Here is a 23,743-nt window from a genome sequence, read left to right as displayed (position 1 = left end):
AAGCACAAATGCACTGAGAAGCAAACAACTTCTGGATTTAATCATGATTAAAGACTACCTGTCTTCATATTACACTAATTCAGGTTCTGTGTGGGGTTTGTCTTTGCTGAGTTGTCTCTTATGCTGCTGTAAAAACTCATATTCACACCGTGATTATTCCCTGAAGGAAGTGTCATCTTGAGCCATCCATTTCCCTTCATGCTACTTCTTCACTCCACCCTACACACCCATCTCACCCCACCCCATCCTGCTTTAATGCTCCCAATCCTCTTTGCAGGAGAGTGACGTCTGCTACTGTCAGAAACAGAGTTAAGCTGTGCAGGCACCGGGGGAGCTGAGGAGAGAGAGAGAGAAGCTCCGGCCCTGAGGGAATAACCAACCAGGACTGGGCTTCCTCTGGGACAACTCTCTGCCACCTAAACTAGACCTGACTCTCCTCATTAGTGTGCGGTAACCCCACCTGCTTGGGAGCATATGGGGAAACCTAACTTTGTTGTTTAAAGATAGCTACTTTCAGATTTAAAAAAAAATCTTTGTCCAAACTTCAGGACCTTAACAGCTGCCATGGATGTATGCTATCGAGCTGGAATATAAAGCTTCCTCCGGGCAAACAACATTGATTTAAGGATCTTTTTGTTGCTTTTGTTGCTGCAAGTTATTGCATTGTTATTATTGTTACTTTGAATTGGTGCGGAAACAACAAAACAGATGGCGGAAGTGTGAACATACACTGAAAGCATTCTGTGTCGTTGAGGGCTGATGAATGAACAGCAAATTTAGTTTTTTTTTTCTCCAGGGATCCACTGAAGCCACTGTTTACTTGGTTTGTGGGCAAGTGATTCTGTATGCAACAAGTTAGAAGTGCTTGAACTGAGAGAGGGAGAGAGCGTGTGCCTGAGAGTAAGCGTGTGTGGTGAGCGGAGCCTGTGGAGGTCAGAGTCCTGGATTTCCAAGAGATGGAGGGTCGTTGCTATGACGAGAGGGACGGCTACCACATCGACTACACGAGAATCGTGGGTGACATGGAGCCGGCATGGCCTCGTATTCCCAACAGAGACGGGGATCAAGCTCCCCCCTTGGTGGCCCATGCCCAGCACGGACACGGCCATGAGACTGCAGCCCAGAGATACGTTGCCACACGTATCCAAGCCGGATACGCACCAGAGAGGTCAGTCTTTGCATTGTCCACTTGCTGCCAGGTCATGAGGTTTACCAGTCTGAAAGGGGTCACCACCTGAAACCATCAAACCTCTGAACATTACATCTCCGGCAGCAACTGAAATGTTTTCACTTTCTAGTAGCAACAGTTACTTGCTTTAACAATCCCAATTATCAGCAGTCCAGGCAGCCGACCAAATCCTCTTACCTACTCGGCTGCCGTCACAGGTGTATAGAAGGAGTTTCCATTGACATGGGCAAGGACGAGTTTCTTTTGTTAGCATTTCCTGTTTCCTCTCCTAATCCGTCTACAACAAAGGTCAAACATGGCCCGGTCAGAGATAAACAACATCCATGTTCTGCCCAAAGAATAAAGCCGATTCTTATTAGGGTAATTGAATGTATTTCAATTTTACCTTCATTGACACTGAAGGAGAGAAAAGGAAGGACACGGGTAAAATTGTCGAGGTCATGCTTTTTTATGACATGTAGCACTAAGGAACTCCCACTTTCAACTGTTTGATAAGTGCATGTGTGTGTTTTGTATCATTCAGCATGGCTGACTACCTGATCAGTGGGGGGACGGGTTACGTCCCTGAAGATGGACTCACAGCACAGCAGCTTTTTGCCATTGGTGATGGGCTTACATACAAGTAAGATATTTCAGTGAAAACACTTTCCATTTTCCTGACAGATGCACGTGCACATAGAGTGCAAATGACCTTTAAAAACTCACAGACTAATGCGGTGTCTTCCATTAGATGTTTATTAATAACCGTAAGAATGCATCCGCTTGGGTTTTACATGGAGGACTATCACGAGTATTATTACTTTCAAGGATTCTGAGTGGTGTCACAGATGTGGCTGCGTGTTTGTGTGGATTTGCGTGTGCATGTTTCAGTGTGTTAATGGGTGTCAGAGTAGTTTCCTTAATGGAGGTTATGTGTGGGGTTTATCTGTGTGAAGAGGATAAATGCTGAGCATTTTAGTGGGTTGAAATGTTGACAGATTATTTCACCTCACTGCCGGCTGTAATTCAGTTTGTTTTTTTTTTAAATGAAAGTGCATAACGCCTTCAAATTGTAATTGTTATTCAAATAACAGGAAATGGCAACATTTGTTGCATACAATAAGATTGACATGCATAGATGAAGATGTAACATTGTGTCATCTATCCAATGTTACACTGTATCTGTATATAAAACTATGAATTGCCTTAAATTAAAAGCTTCTAATGACATTTGATAATTATATCAACAATGTTGGCAGTTATATAAACAATATCATAAATGCCATCTTTAATATGACAGTTGTACACTATCAATTAGAAAAAAAGGAGGATAAAATGTAAGAACCTGATGCAGTGATATGCTAATCTTATAAAAGAACATATAAAAGCAAATTTGAAAGTGAGAGATTTTAGCATTTCATGAAGAATACTGACTGATTTTGAATTTGATTGCAGTAAAAAGTCTCAAAAATTGGGACACGCAAAAGCAAACACTTGAAGTAACATCTCACAGCTAATTATAAGAGTCTCTGAGAGGTAAAGGTGGGCACACCAGAATCTCGCAGAGCAGGAGACAAGATCAAAAGACCCATACTAGATTGCCAGGATCTTTGGACCCGCAGGTGGCACTTAATTAAAAACAAGGCATGGTTATGGAATGGAAACCACTTCACATGCTCAAAAACACTTCTAGAAGTCATCGTGTGAGAACACGGTTAGCCGTGCCCAACACAGATGAAGGTTAAAGCTCTAGCACGCAAAGAATAAGCCGGACGTAAACATGATCCTGAAAGCCCACCACCTTCTCTGAGAAACAGCTCATTTAAAACAGAATGAGGACACGTGGACAACTAGTCAAATGAATCATGATTTGAAATTCGTTTTTGGAAACCAAGGAGTCCACATCCTCTGGACTAAATAGGACAGGGACCATCCTCCTTGTTTTTAGCGCTCAGTTTAAATGCTGTCACCTCTGGTGATATGAGTACCAGAGCTTCAACTCAGCGTCAACTTACATTACCAAGACCAAGAACTAATTCAATGAAAAACACGGTTGTATATAGATCAATTTCATCATGGAACACTCTTCCTTTAAATATTAGGAGCATTCCATTAGTATTATTATTAGTATTATTATTATTATTATGTATAGTATATCACTGTTTCTTCAGAGTCGGGACAAAATGCATTCTGAAATTGTTTTTTTGAAAATTGTCCTTATGTTCATATGAGTTGTATATTCAGGAAGATCAAGATGTGAGCTATTTAACCAAATAAAGGTGCAGGCTGTAGGTATTTATGTATTTTTGACAAATTCACATATATACCACAATGCCTTGATTTTTATCAACTCCGTCACTGACACTAAAAAGTGTTTAATTACTATTATTCCATCCCAACAAGAATCTAACATTCTGATTTGTGTTCTTATAGTGTTAAGTCACTGAAATAGGCAGGAAAATACAATATAAATACTTCTGGCTTAATTACACAGGGTTCTTCGTACAGGAATTCCCAAATATTTGCATTTTCATACTTCATATTTGATTTTAATAGTATTTGAAAACATTCTAAAAGTAAATAAGACAAAACAACATGTTTATCTGATGATACTTTATTACTGTACCAACAAAAATCTGAAAAGCGAATTTGATTCCCGCCAAAAAATAACAAAAATATACATTTCATTGTGCTGATTTCGTGATGACGGAGTTGACAAAAAATGACGGAGTTGACAAAGGAGAACAATTTATCTTTTAAAATTTATTGAGGATATGCTACCTACTTTACTGAACAGAGTATTACTCCTCCTGCTTGAACATACATCTTGAGTCATAACAACTGTCATTAACGTTACAATAAAATGATATGTCAACTCCGTCATCGATAAAAAGTGACGGAGTTGACGATGACGGAGTTGACGAAATGGCATGTTTTTTTCCTCTGCGCAAAAATACACTGCAGCTAGCTAGCTACTTTTTTGTCAGTTGCTAGCTGTCAACATGTCTTCACTAAAATACTTAAATTTAATCCACTAATGTTTTTTAAAACTTTCACAATGGATACACGGAGTTGATATTTTCTGGCTGTGACCATAGAAAAATTAACATTGTTTAAAATATCAAAAAATGTAAAACTTACCAGAGCATGTGTGCTACTGCTGCATTCACCACAGCCAGGAGAATGAAAAGGGGTCCTCAGGGAAATAGCTGACCATGCTATTATCTGATTTAAATGAGGTTAATGAAAACGATGATGGAGTTGACAAAAAGTGTGACACAACTTCGATGGCCATATTTTTATGGAAAATCTTTTTTTATGTTAAAACTCTATGTTGTCTTAAATACTTTTAACCCTTATCTTTAACTTAATATGAATTTTCTCACAATTTAAGAGGTTTTTGAAGTTTTTTTTAATAATTGAATACTGAGACCCCTTGACTGTGACAAAATAATTAACATGGGTGAGCTTACTACTAGTCATACATTTGAACAAATACCCTCAAAAAATTTTTTTTTTAAGGCTTAAACTTATCATCAGCATTCAGAATTCCTCTTGATCTAACTTTGTAAGCATGCCAATTGTTACACATTTCTTTACTTTTTATTTGAATTAGACTTTTCTACAGTGCACATGTTTTGTCCCGACTCTGAAGAAACAGTGATATTATATTATTATTAGTATAGGTATCGGATAGGTGAATGGATGAATGAATGGGATGCCTGGGTCTGGGGCCCTCCGTTGTCGGGCCTGCGCGGGTGTCGCCTTGTTGGGGGGTTCCCTCTCTCCGGGCCCGTCTCCGGTCCCCCCCGCTGCCTCTACGGCGGGGCGCCCCTCTGGTCTTGGAGGGCCACTTTCGTGGGGGACGGGTGCGCCTGCCCGCGTCGGCGGCCGGGGCGGCTCTGTCTCTCCGGGCAGGCTGGCCCCCTGCCGGGTGGGGGTCGTTGGCCTGAAGGGTGAGGGCCTCCTGGCCGCGTGTCCGGCCCGGACCGGGTGTCCGCCGCCGCGGGATCCCTGGCTGCTTCTTTCCGCGCCGTGGGGGCCCCGCCCGCGGGCCCCCTCGGCCGCCGCCGAGTGGGGGGGGGGCCTCGCAGGCGGTGGGTTGCCTCCCTCCTACTTCTCCCCTCTGTGGGGTTGCCGGTGGCCTGGGTTCCGGGCTCTTCCTTGTCGGCCTCTGGTCTCGCGGGTGGCGGGGTTGCTCCCCCCCCTCCCCCACTATAGATACACTTCAGGTGGAGCTTTGTTTGGTTTATTACACACACACACACACACACACACACACACACACACACACACACACACACACACACACACACACACACACACACACACACACACACACACACACACACACACACACACACACATACACACATATAGTCATTTAGTCACATGCATACACACACACACACACACACACACACACACATGCATGATCATATACATACACACACACACACATAGACATACACACTGGCTTGTTCACCTGCATGCTGGCTCTCTAGTTTTTGGGTTTAGGTAGCGGTAGCGATAGCTTAGCTCAGACTGCGATCAGATCTCAAGATTTAGGTCGATTGCTGTTCGTGTTTTGGATGGCTCCGTGCCGGTTTCGTGCTTTGTTTGTGGTTTTTTGTTGCAGGTCTCCAGTGCTTGACGTGTGTCTCCGTGTGTTCCTGCTTCCTGGATTGGCAGTGGATGTCGTCACCCCCCCCACCCCCTCCCCCCCCAAAAAAAAAAAAAAAAAAAAAAAAACACTGGGTTTGTATGTGTATATTTATGTATGTGTACGCATATGTGTGCGTATATATATGTATATATTACATATAGTAATAATGCACATATATACACTTTTGGTTTCTACCGTCATGGTATCAATCAATAATATGTGTGCAGACAAGGTGTAAAGAAAAAAAAAAAAAAAAAAAAAAAAAAAAAAAAATATTAGGAGCATTCCAAATAAGAAATCATTTAAAAAACATGTTAAGTCATTTTTTAGATTGGAGAGTTAATAGTGTTATGTTTTCATTTTGGGAACTGTGATTTATTCTTTTCTTTTCTTCTTTTCTTCTCTTTTTAATTGCAATTTGATCTGTGTATGTTTTGTAACTGGAATTGTATGTTATTGTGTATTGTTATTTATATTGTACTTTTTAAATAGGACCCCAGGAAGACTAGCCTGGCGTTTGTGCGTCGGCTAATGGGGATCCTTAATAAACATAAACATAAACATGAGGTGCTTTAATGCATATGGAAGGGGCAGCTTGGGAAGGGTTTGATTCTTTCAGCAAGATGATGTTAAACCACATGTTGCATACATTTCAAAAGCATGGTTTCATAGAAGGAGACCAGTTGCTGAACTGACTTGCATGCAGTCCAGAGATTTCAGCTGAAAATGTATGGCAGATTATGAAAAGATAAATATAACAAAGAAGGTTCAGAGCCACTGGGGCAACATTCCTCTCTCACAGTTCTGGCAACATGTGCTCCTGAGTTACCAGATGTATATCAGTTTCTGTAAAAAGAAGGGATTCTGCAAAGTGGTAAATATCGCAATATCCCCCTTTTTTTATTTTATGAGACATGTTGTTGCTATTAAACTCAAATGTAATATTTTTGTGAATAAAATACACTTTTATGATTTGTATAAATCATTGCCTTCTGGTTTTATGTACATTGTGCACGGCATCCCAGCTTTTGGGGGAATTGGGATTGTATAAATGTGAGTTATCTGATAACCATTTCAAATGTTGTTCAAATATGTGTTGCCTTTGTATTGTGATTCTGGAGATCACAGTTCCTGGTCTAGCTTCTTATCTTTCCCTTTTTTTCTATCTGCCTTCAGTGACTTCTTAATCCTCCCGGGTTTCATAGACTTCACTTCTGATGAAGTGGTAAGTGTTAGCACACTACATGGTGGCTTACCTCACAGTTTTTACTCATATATTGTGATGTGAACGTCGTCTTCACCATGATTCAAGTTCAGACTGTGTCCAGACTGCTGAGAGCATTCTCAGGGTAACGGATTTAGTGGAAAAGGTTATGTGGATAAAAGGCAAAGAGGTACAAGTTTGCTGAAGTCCAAAATATGAATTTACATTACTGATACTGAGGGTTCTTTTCCAGTCCTTGCATTTACCCATAACTCTTTGCTGTGCTCCTTAATAAGGATGCATGTGAGCAGGGTTGTTTATGTGCCTTGCTTTGCTTTCAAGCTCTGCTGGGACATTAAATTAATTTCATGATTGGGTCACGTGTGGTTGCTGGATAGCAGGTGTTCAAAACACATACACCTGCGCCACACAATCACTTGGTGATTTCAGCAAGTCAGGTTGTGCAGTACAAAAATACCTTTGATGCCTTTTTTTGACACAGAAAAATATAAAAAAAATCTTTAAAATTTGGTGGAAAGTGCACTCTCTCTGTGCTGTGGCTGCAACCTTATTGTTCATATAAAAGCTGTAGGAAATTCATTTACAGTTTCACATGCTTTAAGTGTCATGCTCAGTGTTAGCTTGATATTTGTTTCCTCATCCATCCCACTTTGAAGGATCTGACCTCTGCACTGACAAAAAAGATCACCCTGAAGACACCTCTCATTTCATCTCCCATGGATACAGTAACAGAGTCATCCATGGCCATTGCCATGGCAGTGAGTACAGATGCTGTGCCTTTGTGACACCTATTACGATAAGTGACAGATTGAGAAAATTCCTTGTGAATGTTATTTCATGAGGGATTCTTTTTTCTTTTTAATTGCTCCATCTCTGATTTGGTTGGGTTCAGCTGATGGGAGGGATTGGAATAATCCATCACAACTGCACTGCTGAATTCCAGGCCAATGAGGTGCGCAAAGTCAAGGTACGATGGAAAAGTCAGCACAGATAAATGTTTACAATGAGTCATCAATATAAGGTATTATTTCAAGTGTGCTGGACTTTTGGTTCTTCAACACTGTGCTTGTATTTTGTCTTGCCAGAAATTTGAGCAGGGCTTTATTACAGACCCTGTGGTCATGAGTCCAAGTCACAACATAAGGGACGTGTTTGAAGCTAAGATTCGCCATGGATTCTCTGGAATCCCAGTGACAGAGACAGGGAAGATGGGCAGCAAGCTTGTCGGCATAATTACCTCCAGAGACATAGATTTTTTGTCTGAGAAGGACCATGGCAGGCCCCTGGAGGAGGTGGGTGTGGAGCTGCTGGTGTGCATGCTTTTGCAAGAAAGGATGTGTGTGAACACAAGTTATGATGCCAAATACATTGTTGGATTTACTTATCAACTGCTTTCTGATCTAGGCCATGACAAGGAGAGATGACTTAGTTGTTGCACCAGCTGGAGTCACACTAAAAGAAGCTAATGACATACTGCAGCGAAGCAAAAAAGGTGAGACTATTAAGAGGCCATGTCAAATGGAAGGACGTAATCAGCATTTTGACCGTCTTAATCTAACTCTCTTAGGTAAGCTCCCCATTGTAAACGATAGCGACGAGCTGGTTTCCATTATTGCTAGAACCGACTTGAAGAAGAACAGAGATTATCCTCTGGCTTCCAAGGACTCACGCAAACAACTGCTGTGTGGAGCTGCCATTGGTACCAGGGACGACGATAAGTACAGGCTGGAGCTCCTCATCCAGGCTGGAGTGGACGTGGTAGTCCTGGTGAGTGATGAATGCCATAAGATTAAGACCTAGGTCACTTAATGACCAGAGTTCAAGGCAGCAGTGGATAACATTTGACACTTTACACTCGTCTGTGGTTTTGCAACAGTCAAGTTTCAAGTTTGCACGCTTTAATTCGTATCTTGTATATGCTCTAGCATATATCTTTGTTGTTATTTCTGTGTTTTGTTTTTCTACTATCTCAAGCTGCCTAATGCAATACTTCAAATGTTAATCTTTTTTTACTTGTGTTTGATATGAACGTTGCAATTCGGCGCATATAAAAATCTGATAAAAAGTTTTAAAAAATTGGCTTCTATAATAAATGGTTTGGGGTTTCGTGTATAAGTTATGTTTTTTTTTTTTTATATCTTTTTATTTCACAATAATTTTCACAATTCACATTTTCACATGCATTATTTCTATTATACCCACATTCCTACCCTCCCCATAATTACCCTAGGGAAGAAAAAAAAAACATACATTAAGGGAGAACAAAATTAAATAAATATTAAAAAAAAAAAATAAATAAATAAATAAAAAAATATATAATGGCAGCAACAGCGATATCAAACTATATATATATCCCCATATATACATACAAACATACATACATATAAGGCACAAGTTCGAAAATAAAGATACTCATTGGTCCCCTTTGGAAAAATTATCCAGTTTTGAGAATAATGGGAACCAAAATTCTTGAAAAATATGAGCACGGTTGTATTTTTCTAAAGTTAATTTTTCCAATGGTAAAAAAACTGAAATTTGATCCAAAAAAAACTTGAAAGTTGGAGGGGAATCATCTTTCCAAAGTAAAAGTATGCATTTCTTAGCGAAGTATGTGATCATAATTAATATCCTGCTTTTTTTCCGGTCTAACTGAAGATCCAGTGTGTCATTTAATAAATACAAATTGGAGCTTAACTCAAAATTAATTTCTAATACTGATTGTGTGAAGGAATTAATTGATTTCCAGAAACTTATTAAAAGATCACATTCCCAAAACATATGTACAAATGTTCCATCAATTCTTTTACATCTTGGACATTTTGAAGAGATATCCTTTGAAATTTTGTGCATTTTAATTGGAGTTAAATAAAATTTGTGAATAAATTTAAAATTAGCCTCTTTAGTATAAGTTATGTTTAATGGATTTACGGTTATACAAATAAGTTCAAAGTATAAGCTGTTTCATCTCTCAGTAAACATTTTTTCAAATTCATGTGTTTACAGGACTCTTCCCAGGGGAACTCAGTATATCAAATCAACATTATAAACTATATCAAACAGAAGTATCCTGATTTACAAGTGGTTGGAGGAAATGGTCAGTCCAGATTCTTCAGCAAAAACGTTCTTGTTATGTGTAAACCTCCCACCTCCGTGTTCTCTTCCTAAATCAGATCTTTGTTGCTCCTCTGTCTGTCTCTAGTGGTGACTGCTGCTCAGGCTAAAAACCTCATAGATGCTGGCGTGGATGGTCTGAGGGTTGGCATGGGCTGCGGTTCTATCTGTATCACCCAGGAAGGTATAATTACGAGGGCAACGCTGTGAATGTCAGCTGGTTAAAGTCAGCACAAAGTTTAGGTGATGGACAGAAAAAGAAAAGCAGCTTACAAAGTAGCTTCCATGTCATGATCCAGATCTTGATTTTGGTTGCATTGGAGGTATTTTACTGTTAAACAGTGTGTACTTTTTTTCAGTAATGGCATGTGGACGTCCCCAAGGTACATCGGTCTACAAGGTTGCAGAATATGCCAGACGGTTCGGAGTCCCAGTAATTGCCGATGGAGGGATTCAGACTGTCGGGCATGTGGTAAAGGCTTTGTCCCTGGGAGCATCTACAGGTAGAACAGGGCTGAGGATGGCTTGACTTTTCCTCACTTCAGTTGGATCATTCAGTGCACTGAGATACTTGAGGAATGTTTTTGTGTCTGTTCCAGCTTTGTCTGTTACTTTTAAAAAACAGGCACTTTGTTTAGGAATGAAATCATGTCAAAGTGGCCATTGTTATGCTTTTATTATCCGTTATCTGTGCTGGATATCTGGAAAATGTGTGCCTGATTATTTGTGTGCTTTCTTAGTCCAATAGCTCTGCTCATCCACAGGCTTCTGGGAATTCAACCAATCAAAAAACTATTTAGTCGAGTCTGCTCAGTTTCAGCTAGTTCCTCTCCCTGTGAGTCTTGGTCAGGCTTTTGGAGTTATGCTACATGCTACGTTACTCTCGAACATACCAGACCCTATCATTAGCAGATGAGCATAATATGGCCATTTTCATTTTTTTTTGCATGTAGTTTATGTATATTTTCTTGTTAAACCCTATTATGTTGTGTTTTCCTATCACTTTATCATCTTCTTGACAATGATGCTTCCCGTTCTCTTCAGTGATGATGGGCTCTTTGCTTGCTGCGACCACCGAGGCTCCAGGAGAATATTTCTTTTCAGATGGCGTTCGCCTGAAAAAGTACAGGGGAATGGGTTCCCTGGATGCCATGGAGAAAAATAACAGTCAAAAACGCTACTTTAGGTAAAACAATGGTCTTACCGTTGCTTTATTACGCCGTATAGTTGCATCATGATACCATTACACATGTATCTTTTTTGTCATGTGAATTGCATTTGCTGCAGTGAGGGAGATAAGGTCAAGGTGGCCCAAGGGGTCTCGGGGTCAGTGCAAGATAAAGGGTCCATTCAAAAGTTTGTTCCCTACCTCATCGCTGGCATACAACACGGGTGTCAGGACATAGGAGCCAAGAGTTTGTCCATTTTACGGTAAGTGTTAAACTCTGGTTTGTGACATTTGAGTGCTGTTGCTAGTATTATTACCCATGTGTTTTGGGTTCCAGGTCAATGATGTACTCAGGCGAGTTGAAGTTTGAAAAGAGGACTATGTCTGCTCAGATGGAGGGAGGCGTTCATGGGCTCCACTCGTAAGTCTGACCCATGATCTTTATCTATCTTATTTTTTATAATATTAAATGTAAATCACCTGTGTTTATTGAAAATCTTCTTATTTTCTTACTCATGCTGCCATCTTAGATATTCCTTTGTGCCATGTAAGTACAAGCATGTAGTTACCTTACTTCCATCTTCTGTTTTCAGTCATTACCGTTAAACTGTTGCCGTAGTTACTGAAGTAGCTTATGTCCTATTTCAAATACAGTCACAAGAAGTGGCTTCCCTGAGGCAGGGGGAAGAGGAAACACACGAACAGTACCAAACGTTCCCACCCCGGCTGCTATGAGCAGATGCAACGGGTTCATGTGATCAAACTACAACACAAATCAATGTTGCTGTTGCTTCCCCACATCTGCACCCTAGGACATAATGCTACTTCCCTGTGACTTCTTCTGTTTTTTGTCCTATTTCTGGGTCCTCAATGAAATAGGCTAATCTTTTTTCAGCTCAAAGAACCAAAGAAGACAGGTCAAAGGGCAGGGTCACAAAGGACAGTCACATTAATGGAGAGCACATAAGCTAGCGCCCTCTTGCACTAGTAAAGTTGGAGAATGGCTAATGCTATTAACTGTATTGCACTGGCCCCCTTCAGTAAACAAACACATACCATCTGTTCCTTTAAGTCAAGGTTCTCATTGCTGACATAGTATAAAGCCTGTCTGCCTGTTGACATGTGCATTAAGTGGAGAGCATTTGTAGGACAAACCAAAAATACATATGTCTGTAATATTTATTTTCTTGGATAGTTTTTTTTCCCCTTAATTTTTAGAAAAATCCATGAATGTAAATACATTTGGAATTAGCTGTCACCCTTATATGATAACATTTAGTAAGCAAATTATGGCATTACTTCAGCAGTTAGTAGTTGTTTGGAAAAAGGTGCTGGAGTAATTCACTTGCAGAGGATCCTCAGCATGTATCACATGCATAGTCATGTGAAAAAGTAAGTGCACCTCTCAATTCAGTTTTAATCCTGTTTTACTTATCAGGACATAAAAAATAGTTTTCACTGGTCCTCACATTTCTTTCAAAATCAGACAAATATAACATCAGATGAAAAACTACACATAGAACAATACACTGGATCATTGTTTTATTAGAGAAGAAAGAAAAACAATCTGCCAAAAACAGAAGGATGTGAAAAAGAAGCACAGCATATTCACCAGCTGGTGGAACCATCTTTGTTGGCAATACCTTTAAATACCTGTTTTCTTTATGACTTTATCAGTCCTTCACATCATAGAAGAGAATTTGTGTTATCTTCTACTTTAGTTTTGCTAAAGGACATTGATGCAGCAGCTTTTCATTGTATTCTTTTATGCAGAGATCTCTTTAGGTCAAGCCACAGTGTTTGAGCCTTCAATGCCTCTTTAAGATCTGACTGGGCCATTGCAACACCATGGTTTGTTATAGATTTGTGCTTGGTTTTATTGCCACCCATTTTCTGTGAAACTTTGGCTCTCAGATCTCACATTTGACTTTAGACCAATTTAATATACAGAGGAGTTCCTGGTTGAGCCTAAAAGTGTCCAGGTTCTGTAGGATCAAGACAAGCCCAAATTATCACTTCTGCACCAGCGTATTTGATAGTTGGGTATGAGGTGTTTGTTATAATCATATCCTATGTTTGGTTTTGGTACTCGTGCTGCATTACAGCCAAACTTCTCCCCTTCGCTTGTGCTTGTCCAGAGTTTCAGAGATCTTTAAGATACATCTGTGCAAAAGCCATGCTACCATGTTGTTTTCAGAGCGATGAGGCTCTCTACTGGCAAGCCTTGCAAACAAATCAAATTTGTGTATTCTTTCCCTATTTATACTGCTTGGGTGCAGTCATGGGTGGCCATGACTCAGTGGAAACAAAGGGCTATTTACAGTATATAGATGGGAATTATTGACGGAGTGGAGTATAACTGTGTTTGCATGAACGGATGAATTATAGTCAAAATGCAAATAAGTGCAGAAAATGTAACGGTATTACTTGAATTTTAGGATTTAACATATAAGCTGAGGCCTGTATACTAAAACTTAGCTCTAGTGTTTTTATAGTTTCCATCAGTATTGCACAGGATGAGCTCTTGAATATTTTCCCCTAAAAATAATTTTTCAAGCCTCTTGCTTTGGCCGGGAAACTACCGTATTTCTCAGTTTTTCAATATATAATAACATGGTTAAATTTGTCATTTATAATTCATCAAAGGTTTTGTTTAGATGTGGTGAGGACCAGATGACTTGCCATTATGTCCTGATAAGTAAAAAGAAGATGAAAAGGGTATATATATGTCACCTGATAACAGCAGGGAGAAACTTTAACCTTATGTTTTCCACATGGCTGTACATGTCTTCCCTGGAAATTTGACAGTTTTGTTGATAATTCAACCGTCCCCAAAACACAAATAATTTGATTCCTCTGTTATGTCCCCTAAAGATTTGGGATAGTACTGTGAGAATAAAAATTGCATTTTATTATTTTCATTTTCCCTATATTTTTAGAAATAAAAATAGCAAAAGGGTTGTCCATCGTGGCTTCTGTGAATGTTATTTATCGAATTCTTAACATGCACACGATTGAAAAAAAAACTTTTTTTTTCTTTGTAGCATTGTCACCGTTAGTTTTTTTCAAATGCAACTATGTTTGAAAAACAATATTTAAAAAGACACATTGAAGACAAAATGTTCCTACTTTTTGATGCGTTTTGAATGGATTTCTGTGTTTTTAACACAACACTGACACAAGGAGATAATAATAAAATAATGATCCAGTAATAAAAAAGCACTTCAAGCCAAACTTTGTTCAATTCCTTTTGACAGTTTTATCCGTTCTAGGTATTTTTCTCACCCTGTTACAATACAACCTGGAACTGAAATTTAATTTTAGGGTTTTTTGTATCAGTTACACAACACAACAAGCACCACTTTGAGGACACATAACATAGTTATGTCTCAGGCAAGAATTTAGACGTAAACCAGAAAACTTAAGCAGGCATAAATATTCAATCCTACAAAGTCAGTATAAAATGGCAGTGTATTTCTTGGGATTGTACATGGATCTTGTTCTAACATTACAAGATCCATACGGGTCCAAGGGGCAAAACGAAAGAATGGAAGTCACAGATTTACAAGATTCATGGTCACAGTGACCCTCCGTGGACATGGTTGTGTGTCTGTGCTCTTTTATTTTGACAACAGCAGCCCCTTGGTGGTAACAATTGTTTCACTGATGTAAATAAATGAAACTTCATGAAAAAGCTGTACATTGCCTTATTTAACAGAAATCACACGTACAGTACAAGACCCAAGAGACAACTGGTTCGTGTCGGGGACAGTGGTTGGACCATGTAAAAATATATCTAATGCTTAGAGGTGATTGGAATCCAGCAGTATTCCTGACAACGAATGGTTATGTATTCTTGTATGAGGGATTTTCATGGATGAGTGAACTTATCATTGAGGGGGACAGTGTTCAAGAAAGAAAGATTTGGCTTTAAAGTTATCTTTCAATGCATACATACTTTTATTTGACTAATTTCTGTGAAAATAAATTTGTTTTTTTACTACTGTCATACTTACGGAAGAGTATTAGGGCCATGCAGGAGAAAAAATATTTGAGAGGGGAAGATTTTTTTTTATGGTGCACTTCGGGAAAAAATTTAAATGTCGAGAAAAAAGTCGAAATGTTGAAATTAATGTTGAAATACAATTTCGAGAATAAAGTCGAAATTTCGTGAATAAAGTCGAAATGTCGAGAAAAAACTTTTTTCTCAACATTTCAACTTTATTCACGAAATTTCAACTTTTTTCTCAACATTTTGAATTTCTTTTCAACATTTTGAATTTTTTCTCGAAATTGTACTTCAACCTTAATCTCGATATTTCGACTTTTTTCTCGAAGTGCATAATGAAAAAAAAAATCTTCCTCCTCTAAAATATTATTTTTATTTTTCTCCTGCCTGGCCCTAATACTCTTCCGTACATACTAATTATCCTTAGCTCAGTCAAAAAATGTTAAATCTTATATTTATATAAATATATATTATGCCAATATATATTCATATGTTGGCATATTGTGTATGAGCAGAAATGTTATTATTTGGGAAATAAATCCAAACAAACCAATTATATGGGACTGGGATTTTGATCTGTAAAAGTTCTTTAAAAATAAAAAACGTTTTCATTTTTTTTCTATACCATCTTAATCCTGTGCAGGGTCACTGGGATCTGTTGAACCCCATCCCAGCTCATTACGGACAAAAGGCAGGTGTACATCCTTGATGGGTTACCAGTCCATCACAGGGCGACATTTAGACAAACAAAGACACACTCTCACACAATTAAGAATAACAAATTAACCTAACATACATGTTTTTGGACTTTGGGGGACAGTTCGAATACCTGGAGAAAACTCACGTAAGTATGAGGAGAACATGCAAACCGGACTCCCGTCGGTTCCCGAGAGTCGAGCCAGGAACCTTCTTGCTGTGAGGCAACAGTGCTAACCGCTAAACCACTGTGGTTCCCCATTAACATAACATAACCAAATCAAATCAAATTAGAAATAATTTATTACATTAATTAACATACAGTATCTATTCTGAATAAAAAGAAAAATAGATACATTTAAGTTGTCTTACAGTTGCTGTACAACCAACCTTTTAAAAACCTTATTACTTGTGCTTATATCTTTTGTACCACAGCTGCATAATAAATTACTTTCTTACATTTTTTAAATTTTTTTCCATCAAGTTTGTTTGGTAAGTTCGAAACCATTCAAACTCCTGCTAAAGGTAAGTTCTTGAAAAAGCAGTTATTTGGAATTTATAGTGGTGGCACTCCAAAGCAAAATACAAAGCAGAAGAAATCTTAAAAAGTTGAAAAAGAAGAAAAATAAACTGCTGAAAATTTTGCAGGGGCAATGTCATCAGTCTTCAAAGCGCTTTCACAATGTCAGAACAAAGTTGTTGGTTATTGAAATGAGGAATGTAGATAGCAACATATCTTAAATCACAGAAATCACCATCATTATCTCTAATATAACACACCAATTGACATCCCACAGTGTTAATCACATGTAAGAAAGAATGCTACACCCTTCTGGAACAAATCGTTTCACTATTTACTTGGTTATCAAAAACAATAGACGTGTTTCCACTAGCAGGAGTTCAGGGTAAATCTGCTGGACAGGAACCTCTAACAGGGCCTACCGTCTCCTGCCAAACAAGAACACAAGAACCTTTGACTGAAAAAAAAATACCGGCGGTGAACACTAGGTGACAGTACTGTACATCTTTTGCAGCTCGCAGATGGCCAGCAAAAGAATGAAGAGAAGAAGAAATACGTAAACGGATGCTATTTGCCTTTTTTTGCTTTTTTTTTAACATACACGGCAGTCGTAGCGATTGAGAATAAAAGAAACCCCCTGCTGGACCACTATATTGGTGTGATATGACAGCAAGACCTAAACTGACTCATCGGTCCATCCATCCTTTATTTCATGCCTCTAACTGCATCAAATATACTCGTAGCACAATGTATCTGGTCTAAATGCTTAAATGATTTGTGGTCACATGATTTATGTTCACATGAGAGGGCTGAACGTTATTTCCTGCTTTTAGAATACAATACAATCAGCAGAGACCACCCACCAGGTAGCCCCACCGGGCTGAAAAACTGCCCTCTCCTACTACAGGGCCGTTATTTGGCACCGTAAAGGTTCCTGAAGGCCACGTTACAGGGCTTTTGCTGGTAATGGAAACGGCCCGGCTACGAAAAATGTACCTGTAACTCCCGCAATTGGAAACGTGCCTAATAAGACTGTCTGCAATGACTTCACTTAAAGAAAAAATTAAGCTTGGCATCCAGCTGTAAGCTTTAAATATTAAGACATATTTTTGAAGTTTATTGAAGCTGTCCCGCAATTTGAAACTGATGCTGACAGAAGATCCTACACACTAAAATCTGGGTCTGAATCAGAAATGACATTTCAAGCATTGATACTAGGGAGAAGAACTGTAGATTTTTAATTTACACATATCAAAAGTATTTACAGAAAATTATTAGGCCTACTGATTCTCCTTTATGTAGTCCAGGTGATTATTTAATTTGAATATTTTTTTAAGGTAAACAGTTAAAATATTTTGTAGCTAAGTTACCTCTGTTTAAAGTTAACTACATTCCTGGACTTTTACAGCATACTACAATTCAATGGTATCACTGCAAACACTTAGAGCATCAATTTGTCTGCACACAGTGACAAACTCTGCTTGTACAGCCAAATCCCATTCCAGCTGTTTGCTTTCGCTAAGGTGTTTGGTACCAGATAACCGGCCAGAGCCCTTACTGTCCTGAGAAGCCAAGCTAAGGGTTCTGTAATGCCTGTAATAAGATAAGTTGGGGATTGCTCGTGGGAGGCTGCTTTGAGCAAAGTGTTGTCCCCTGTTTGCCCAGGAATGTGAACGCAACTTTCCTGTTCCTTTGGGGTGGCTGCACAAGCCCTGGGTTGAGCCAGTAACACTTCCTTTCCAGTCCCATTGCTCTGGTGGAATTGGTGGATTGCTATGAGATCTCAAGTTGCCAGGTGGTTTTGAAGCTCTGGAGTATGAGACAGCATTATCTTGATCCACATCTCCACAAGAGGAGGTTCGGTAAAAAGTAACCCCCACAGAGCTGGCCTCTTGCTTTGATGTAGCTTGGCTAGTAGAGTTCAAGGAAACACTTGATGATGCCTGAGTCAGTCTTGGTCGACCAAAGATGCTGTGAGAGAATAGTGATTCACTGAAAAGCGCTTGGTCAATACTGCGTGACAAGTCTATGGGAGATGGGGGGCGCAGGTCCCCAGTGGAGTCGCTCTCTACACCTAAACTATCCAGTGGCGACTGCAGAAGCTCGGCTATGCTTTTAGATTTATTTGGTGGACTTTGAGCTATAGGAAGAGGTAGTGAACTGTGGGTTTGACTGTGCTTGTGGACAGAATCTACTCCATTTGCAGGAGGATCCACCATTGAGCAAAGAGGAAGAGCCTCTGACTGTCTCCTGGTGACAACATCACAGACAACCAACTTTTCTTGCTGTTTCTGGGCCCAGGACTCATGGGATGAGAGGACAGGAGAATTTGCACCATCCTGAGTGGGAAGGCTGAGCTCTCGTAAAGGGGAGCTGCAGGAGAGCCGGGACCATGATCCTGGCCTGGGATTAGTTAAGGTCTTGGTAGAGGAGTTGTTATGACAGAGTAGAGGATGTGTGCCAATCACAGACAAACCGAGACACACCCCAGCTTCACAGAGTCTGCACCCCACCTGATAGCCCAACCAGGGCCAGGGCTGAAACCCATAACCATCAACCCCACCAAAACCAAGAGTATGCAGGATCCCATACAGCTGAAGACCGCCACATCCTAACAAGCACAAAGACGTTCCTATTCCAACTCCTGCGGCTCTGTTCCAGTCCTTTGCATTGGAAAAAGGGAAAACGGTAGGTGGCCTCACTTCAGGGGATCCTCCACTTTCTCCGTTGTCACTGAGCCTATATACGTGTTTAGTATTTACTTGTGTTAAGCAGTAGAAGAGGAGGTAGGAGAATGAGAGAAAGATGGTGAAACAGACAAATACACCCTGAGGGAATAGCAAGATCACAACTGGGAGACTGTGGAAGAACTGAAGAAGACCAACATACCCTAGAGAGATTGTAAAATGCGAAAGTGACATGCAAAGTAAAAGGCAAGGTTTGGGTAGAACTGAGAATGAGGTAGAAATCGGAAAAATGGAAAGCTGCTTGTGTGAGCGCAAGGAAAGAAGAAGAAAGGCCAGGGAGAAGGCTGATATCAAACATGGGAATGGCAATACAGAGAGAAGCAGAGTGGCCAGTGGCGGGAGTCGATCTTGAGAACTGTAAGCATCATAGAGCAAATAGAAAGCCTGGATTCCTGCAAATGCTAGAATGAAGAAGTGCAACATTGTGAAGTATGGGCTCCCAGGGGGACACCGCAGGGGCAAACCTAAGAGGCAGACCACAGAGATTAGGCAAAATAGAGTGAAGATGGATCCCAGGCCATAGATGTGCACCTCCCATGCAAATCCCCATGTAGCAAAGGCAGAATTCCAGTCCGAATACAGAGGGATTATGAAGGCAGGACCAACAGCCAGAGAGTGTCGCAAGGACTCACTGGGTGTAAAATCTTCAGGGTAGGTTGGAGTCCAGGGTTTATCTGATGTTATGCGGGGTGTGGTCGATATTTTCATGTTGTAGCCAAACAAAACTGTGCCACTGGCCTCTGAGGGTTGCAGGTTATCTTTCTTGGAGTCATCTGTGAAGCAAACACATTATAATACAGTAAAGCATTCTCAATATACTGTTGGATTTGTCAACAACAAATACAAAGTAAAAAGTTTTTAAAGAAATTAAATACAAGATATAACTTCAAGCTTTTAACAGGTGAATAGTGAAAATGTGATACAAAAGAATTTCAGCATGATGAGCATGTACTGTAAGCATGCTTGAAGCTTTGCTGTGCCCCAAAATGCAATCTCACATCACTACTATGTATTCTTATTTTGTGGTTTTCTATCGTTATTGATAGCAAATCTGAATCATAATTGGTTCGCCTTATAATTGAACTAACTTTATGAGATGACTATAACCTTGTAAGCAATGAATTCAGGCCAAAGTAGATCAAGACTGTTGATGCTACAGAAAGTGAACAGGATGGAATATGCTGTTCGTAAAGTTAATCCATAATACTGTAAAGCAGAGCTAGCTTGTAACTGGGAGGCTCTAAGTGGGTCACAGAGAGAGTGGGAGCAAGAACAAGTTGTGTCCATTTGTGTTCATGTGAACACGAGTGAGAGAGCGATGGGTGTTGATTAGCTAGAATTGACCTCATTGCAGCTCTTGTCAGCTACTAAGAGGTTCAAGAGGTTTTTTACTTTGTAATCCTCCAATAGCAGTGAAGCTATTGTGTCCATATGGAGTCAGAAAGTTAACAGTGAGATTAAAAAAAAGAAAAAGAAAATCCATCCTGTCAAAAGCATTCGATCATGTGTGGATTCTTATGGGACAAAAGAGGCAGCAGGTATATAATTATGTTTGTTGTCGTTACTCATCACTGTGGCTTGACATGTTTATGGTATGACATGCGTAGTAGGAAGAGAGGGATCATTTCTTATTCAGTTTTATCACCTCTCTCTGTGCCTCTAGACACAACACTACTTTGGCAATTGAGTGCCCCTGTGAGTACGCATAGCAAATAGCAAGTCTGCATGTGTGCCCCACATTATCCAGTAACCTTCACAGGTAGGTGATGGACAGAGACTGCAATGCGAATGAAATGCCTCACAAAACCTTTGAGGAATAGATATCAGGAATCTTTGACAAAAAAAAAAAGAAAAAAAGACATAGCAAGACAAGGTGATGAATGTAAAACAGCTCTGTCTGCCAGCAGAATACATATCACAAACACTGCAGTGACACAGATTTCTTTTTGGAGGGGGTGGAGGGAACCATACAAACTACACAATTCACATAAAAGCCATAAATGATCTGTGTAGACTGTGACTGATGTCGAGCAGCTACGCGAGGGAGGCTCCAGATGCATTACAATTAACTTGAGACTCTTACCTCCAGCTGCCTCTGTGCTGACGGCTCCTCTTTGTAAATTACGATCCTTAACATCAATCAATTCATCTTGTTTTCTCTGTGTGGAAACAGAAATGCCTCCGGTCCATCCCCAATTGAGAGTACCCACTGGTGGAGTGGTGTCTTCAGGGTTAGCCTCAGCTCCAGCATACAGCTGCATAGTTGAGTTCTGGTCTGATTTGTGTGATGGCATTGAGCCAGACAGAGTTAAAGGTAAATGGCTATCAGTCGTCTCATTTTGCAGTGTTGTCAAGGATGGGTCACTGTCTTTGCTCTGTGTGGAATGGAAAACAGACACAGTGCTCTTCTCAGTTGACTGATAATTAAATGTTTGTTCCTGGGTAGGTTTTTGTGGTGCACTTCCAGATGAAAACCGTATTGTTTGTATACCCTCCGTGGGGGTTGCATCCTCCGTCCCACTCTGTGTGGGTCTGGATATGAGTCCTCTTTCATTATGATATGAAAGAGATGGTTCCGTGCTATCCTGTACATCGCTGTATTCACCAATTACACCTTGTCTGTCTATATCTTCAGATGACGATGAGGACCAACTCAATGGTTGACTCAGGAAGAAAACGCTCTCAGGACCAAGTATTGGATTACCTGTTTCTAAACCAGATCTGTGAGTTTTAAGGATGGTTTGTGTAAGAAACTGTCCCGATCTGTCTTGATCTATATCTTTTGATTCTTTTACATTTTCTCCAGTTAAAGGTAGGGCATGAGGTGATATAGGCAAGGAGAGAGGGAGGAGAAGATAAATATTCCACAGCGAGACCATGCTTAGGTTCGTCAAACTTGAAAGCAAAGTCACTTGAGTTTGCTGTCCAGTCACATGTTGGATAGCTCACACACATCAGGTTCCCAAAGATGTCCTTTGTGGCAAACCTGGAGAAAATTGAGTGGAAAGTCATGTATGCACAATTAATGCAAAGGCTCTCCAAATGTTATGCATCCATTATGTTGAGGTTGAGCTCCAGCACATGGAATGAGCATTAAAAGACAAATAATGTTAAAAAATCCCTATGAGATATATGAGTAAATAGTGTTTCTGAAAACCTATAGCCTTTACCCAGAAAGTCTTATGGCATGCACACATTACAAGATTAGAACAAAAACAATTCTACAAACATAAAAATGCATAAAGAAGCATAGCTGCCCCATTTATCCTATCCGTTCTTATTTTTGCTTTCTTACCTCGTCAGTAGGCCATTCTACTGCAACCTCTTTAAACATATATGCCGCTCTGTGCTGCTGCATGTCTGCAGTCTCGGTCTGCACAGCACTCTGTGTCCTTTCATACTCACAGTGCTGTGCCCCTCTTCTCTCCATCAGGCAGTCGACACATGGGACTAGCCCCACCTCCTCTGGACAACCCCCACCACCCAACATGCTGCTGCTGCTCTGATCTGAAAGTGAGACTCCTGGAGGCATCATCATCATCACGACAATCGACAGTTTCATAGGTGCAGGAACTGAAGAGAAGAGAAGAGAAGAGAAGAGAAGAGAAGAGAAGAGAAGAGAAGAGAAGAGAAGAGAAGAGAAGAGAAGAGAAGAGAAGAGAAGAGAAGAGAAGAGAAGAGAAGAGAAGAGAAGAGAAGAGAAGAGAAGAGAAGAGACATATATAAGTCATTCAGTCAACAGGCATCACCCACTAAACGAACATGTGCCGTGGATCAATGCATGCCATTGAATATAATTAACAGCTTGTGGTTGGAATAACCATCTCACAAGCAGCTCAGTTTGTAAAAGTGAATGCCAGTAAAATCATTAATTTAAAGCATTCATTCATAATGCATACGTGCATATGTATAGAGAAAAATCTCTAATCGCAGTACTTGTAGGTTTCTACAGTGATATTGTACATTTGTTGTTCCTGTCATTCATTCAAACCATTTGCAGGTGTCAGGGATCATTTACGTACAAGAGTTATTACAGATTTGTGGGTTGCAATAATATCTTTACACTACAACATGAAAGAGGTTCAGGTGGAGCAGTTTTGTGAAATTATGCCAATGTGGGGTGTTACGATCACAAGTCGGAACACTCGGCTCAACTCTGTAACCAGAACATAACTAAAAGGACACCACACTCGAGTGTAAGTTGCGTATATATAAAACATTTCACAAACGAAAGAAGCACCATAGTTTAACAGAACAACAAGAGTCTGGAGGCTTGACCAAACCAAACAATAAACAAAGGAAAAGAGCATGAGGGAAGCCTGAGCCAACCACGCAGTGGGCCGTCGGACCCACAACCTCCCTCCTTAACCTAACAGGAACAGGAACCTAACCTCACAAAACAAAAACCGAGGAAAGAAAACTGACAGTCCCCC

At 40.0% G+C, this 23,743-nt stretch overlaps 3 protein-coding genes across 5 annotated transcripts in view; 2 read left to right on the top strand and 1 right to left on the bottom strand.

Annotated features, from left to right (window-relative positions):
* Positions 1-179: 179 nt before the first annotated feature.
* On the top strand, positions 180-15,328 carry LOC133444308 (inosine-5'-monophosphate dehydrogenase 1b-like). Of its 2 annotated transcripts, XM_061721981.1 has the most exons (16): positions 182-1,168; positions 1,713-1,811; positions 7,011-7,059; positions 7,716-7,817; positions 7,952-8,026; positions 8,145-8,351; positions 8,464-8,551; positions 8,627-8,826; positions 10,063-10,153; positions 10,259-10,354; positions 10,530-10,673; positions 11,215-11,356; positions 11,458-11,601; positions 11,676-11,759; positions 11,869-11,885; positions 11,993-15,328. In XM_061721981.1, exons 1-16 carry the CDS (start codon positions 957-959, stop codon positions 12,094-12,096), a joined length of 1,854 nt encoding a protein of 617 aa, XP_061577965.1. In that variant the 5' UTR covers positions 182-956; the 3' UTR covers positions 12,097-15,328. The 2 variants fall into 2 exon arrangements, with proteins under 2 accessions (XP_061577964.1, XP_061577965.1); XM_061721980.1 differs by having other exon boundaries at positions 180-1,168; positions 8,464-8,826.
* A 1,104-nt stretch (positions 15,329-16,432) lies between these two features.
* Positions 16,433-22,715, bottom strand: prrt4a (proline rich transmembrane protein 4a). Of its 2 annotated transcripts, none has more exons than XM_061721979.1 (3): positions 22,606-22,715; positions 21,394-21,685; positions 16,433-20,083 (listed from the first exon to the last, which is right to left on the bottom strand). In XM_061721979.1, the coding sequence occupies exons 1-3, from the start codon at positions 22,666-22,668 to the stop codon at positions 17,976-17,978; spliced, it is 2,463 nt and encodes an 820-aa protein (XP_061577963.1). In that variant the 5' UTR covers positions 22,669-22,715; the 3' UTR covers positions 16,433-17,975. The 2 variants fall into 2 exon arrangements, with proteins under 2 accessions (XP_061577963.1, XP_061577962.1); XM_061721978.1 differs by having other exon boundaries at positions 21,394-22,296; positions 22,606-22,688.
* Positions 22,716-22,754: 39 nt separating this feature from the next.
* Positions 22,755-23,743, top strand: part of LOC133444898 (uncharacterized) — a 7,686-nt gene continuing 6,697 nt past the window's right edge. Inside the window, exon 1 of the mRNA XM_061722791.1 lies at positions 22,755-22,823. Coding sequence (XP_061578775.1) covers positions 22,755-22,823 — 69 coding nt within the window. The remainder of the gene's footprint in view (positions 22,824-23,743) is intronic.

This window comes from Cololabis saira, chromosome 5 (assembly GCF_033807715.1).
Source record: "Cololabis saira isolate AMF1-May2022 chromosome 5, fColSai1.1, whole genome shotgun sequence".
NCBI classification, from domain to species: domain Eukaryota; kingdom Metazoa; phylum Chordata; class Actinopteri; order Beloniformes; family Belonidae; genus Cololabis; species Cololabis saira.
Note: the sequence above shows the minus strand (reverse complement) of the source record. Positions and strands in the feature narration are given on the sequence as shown.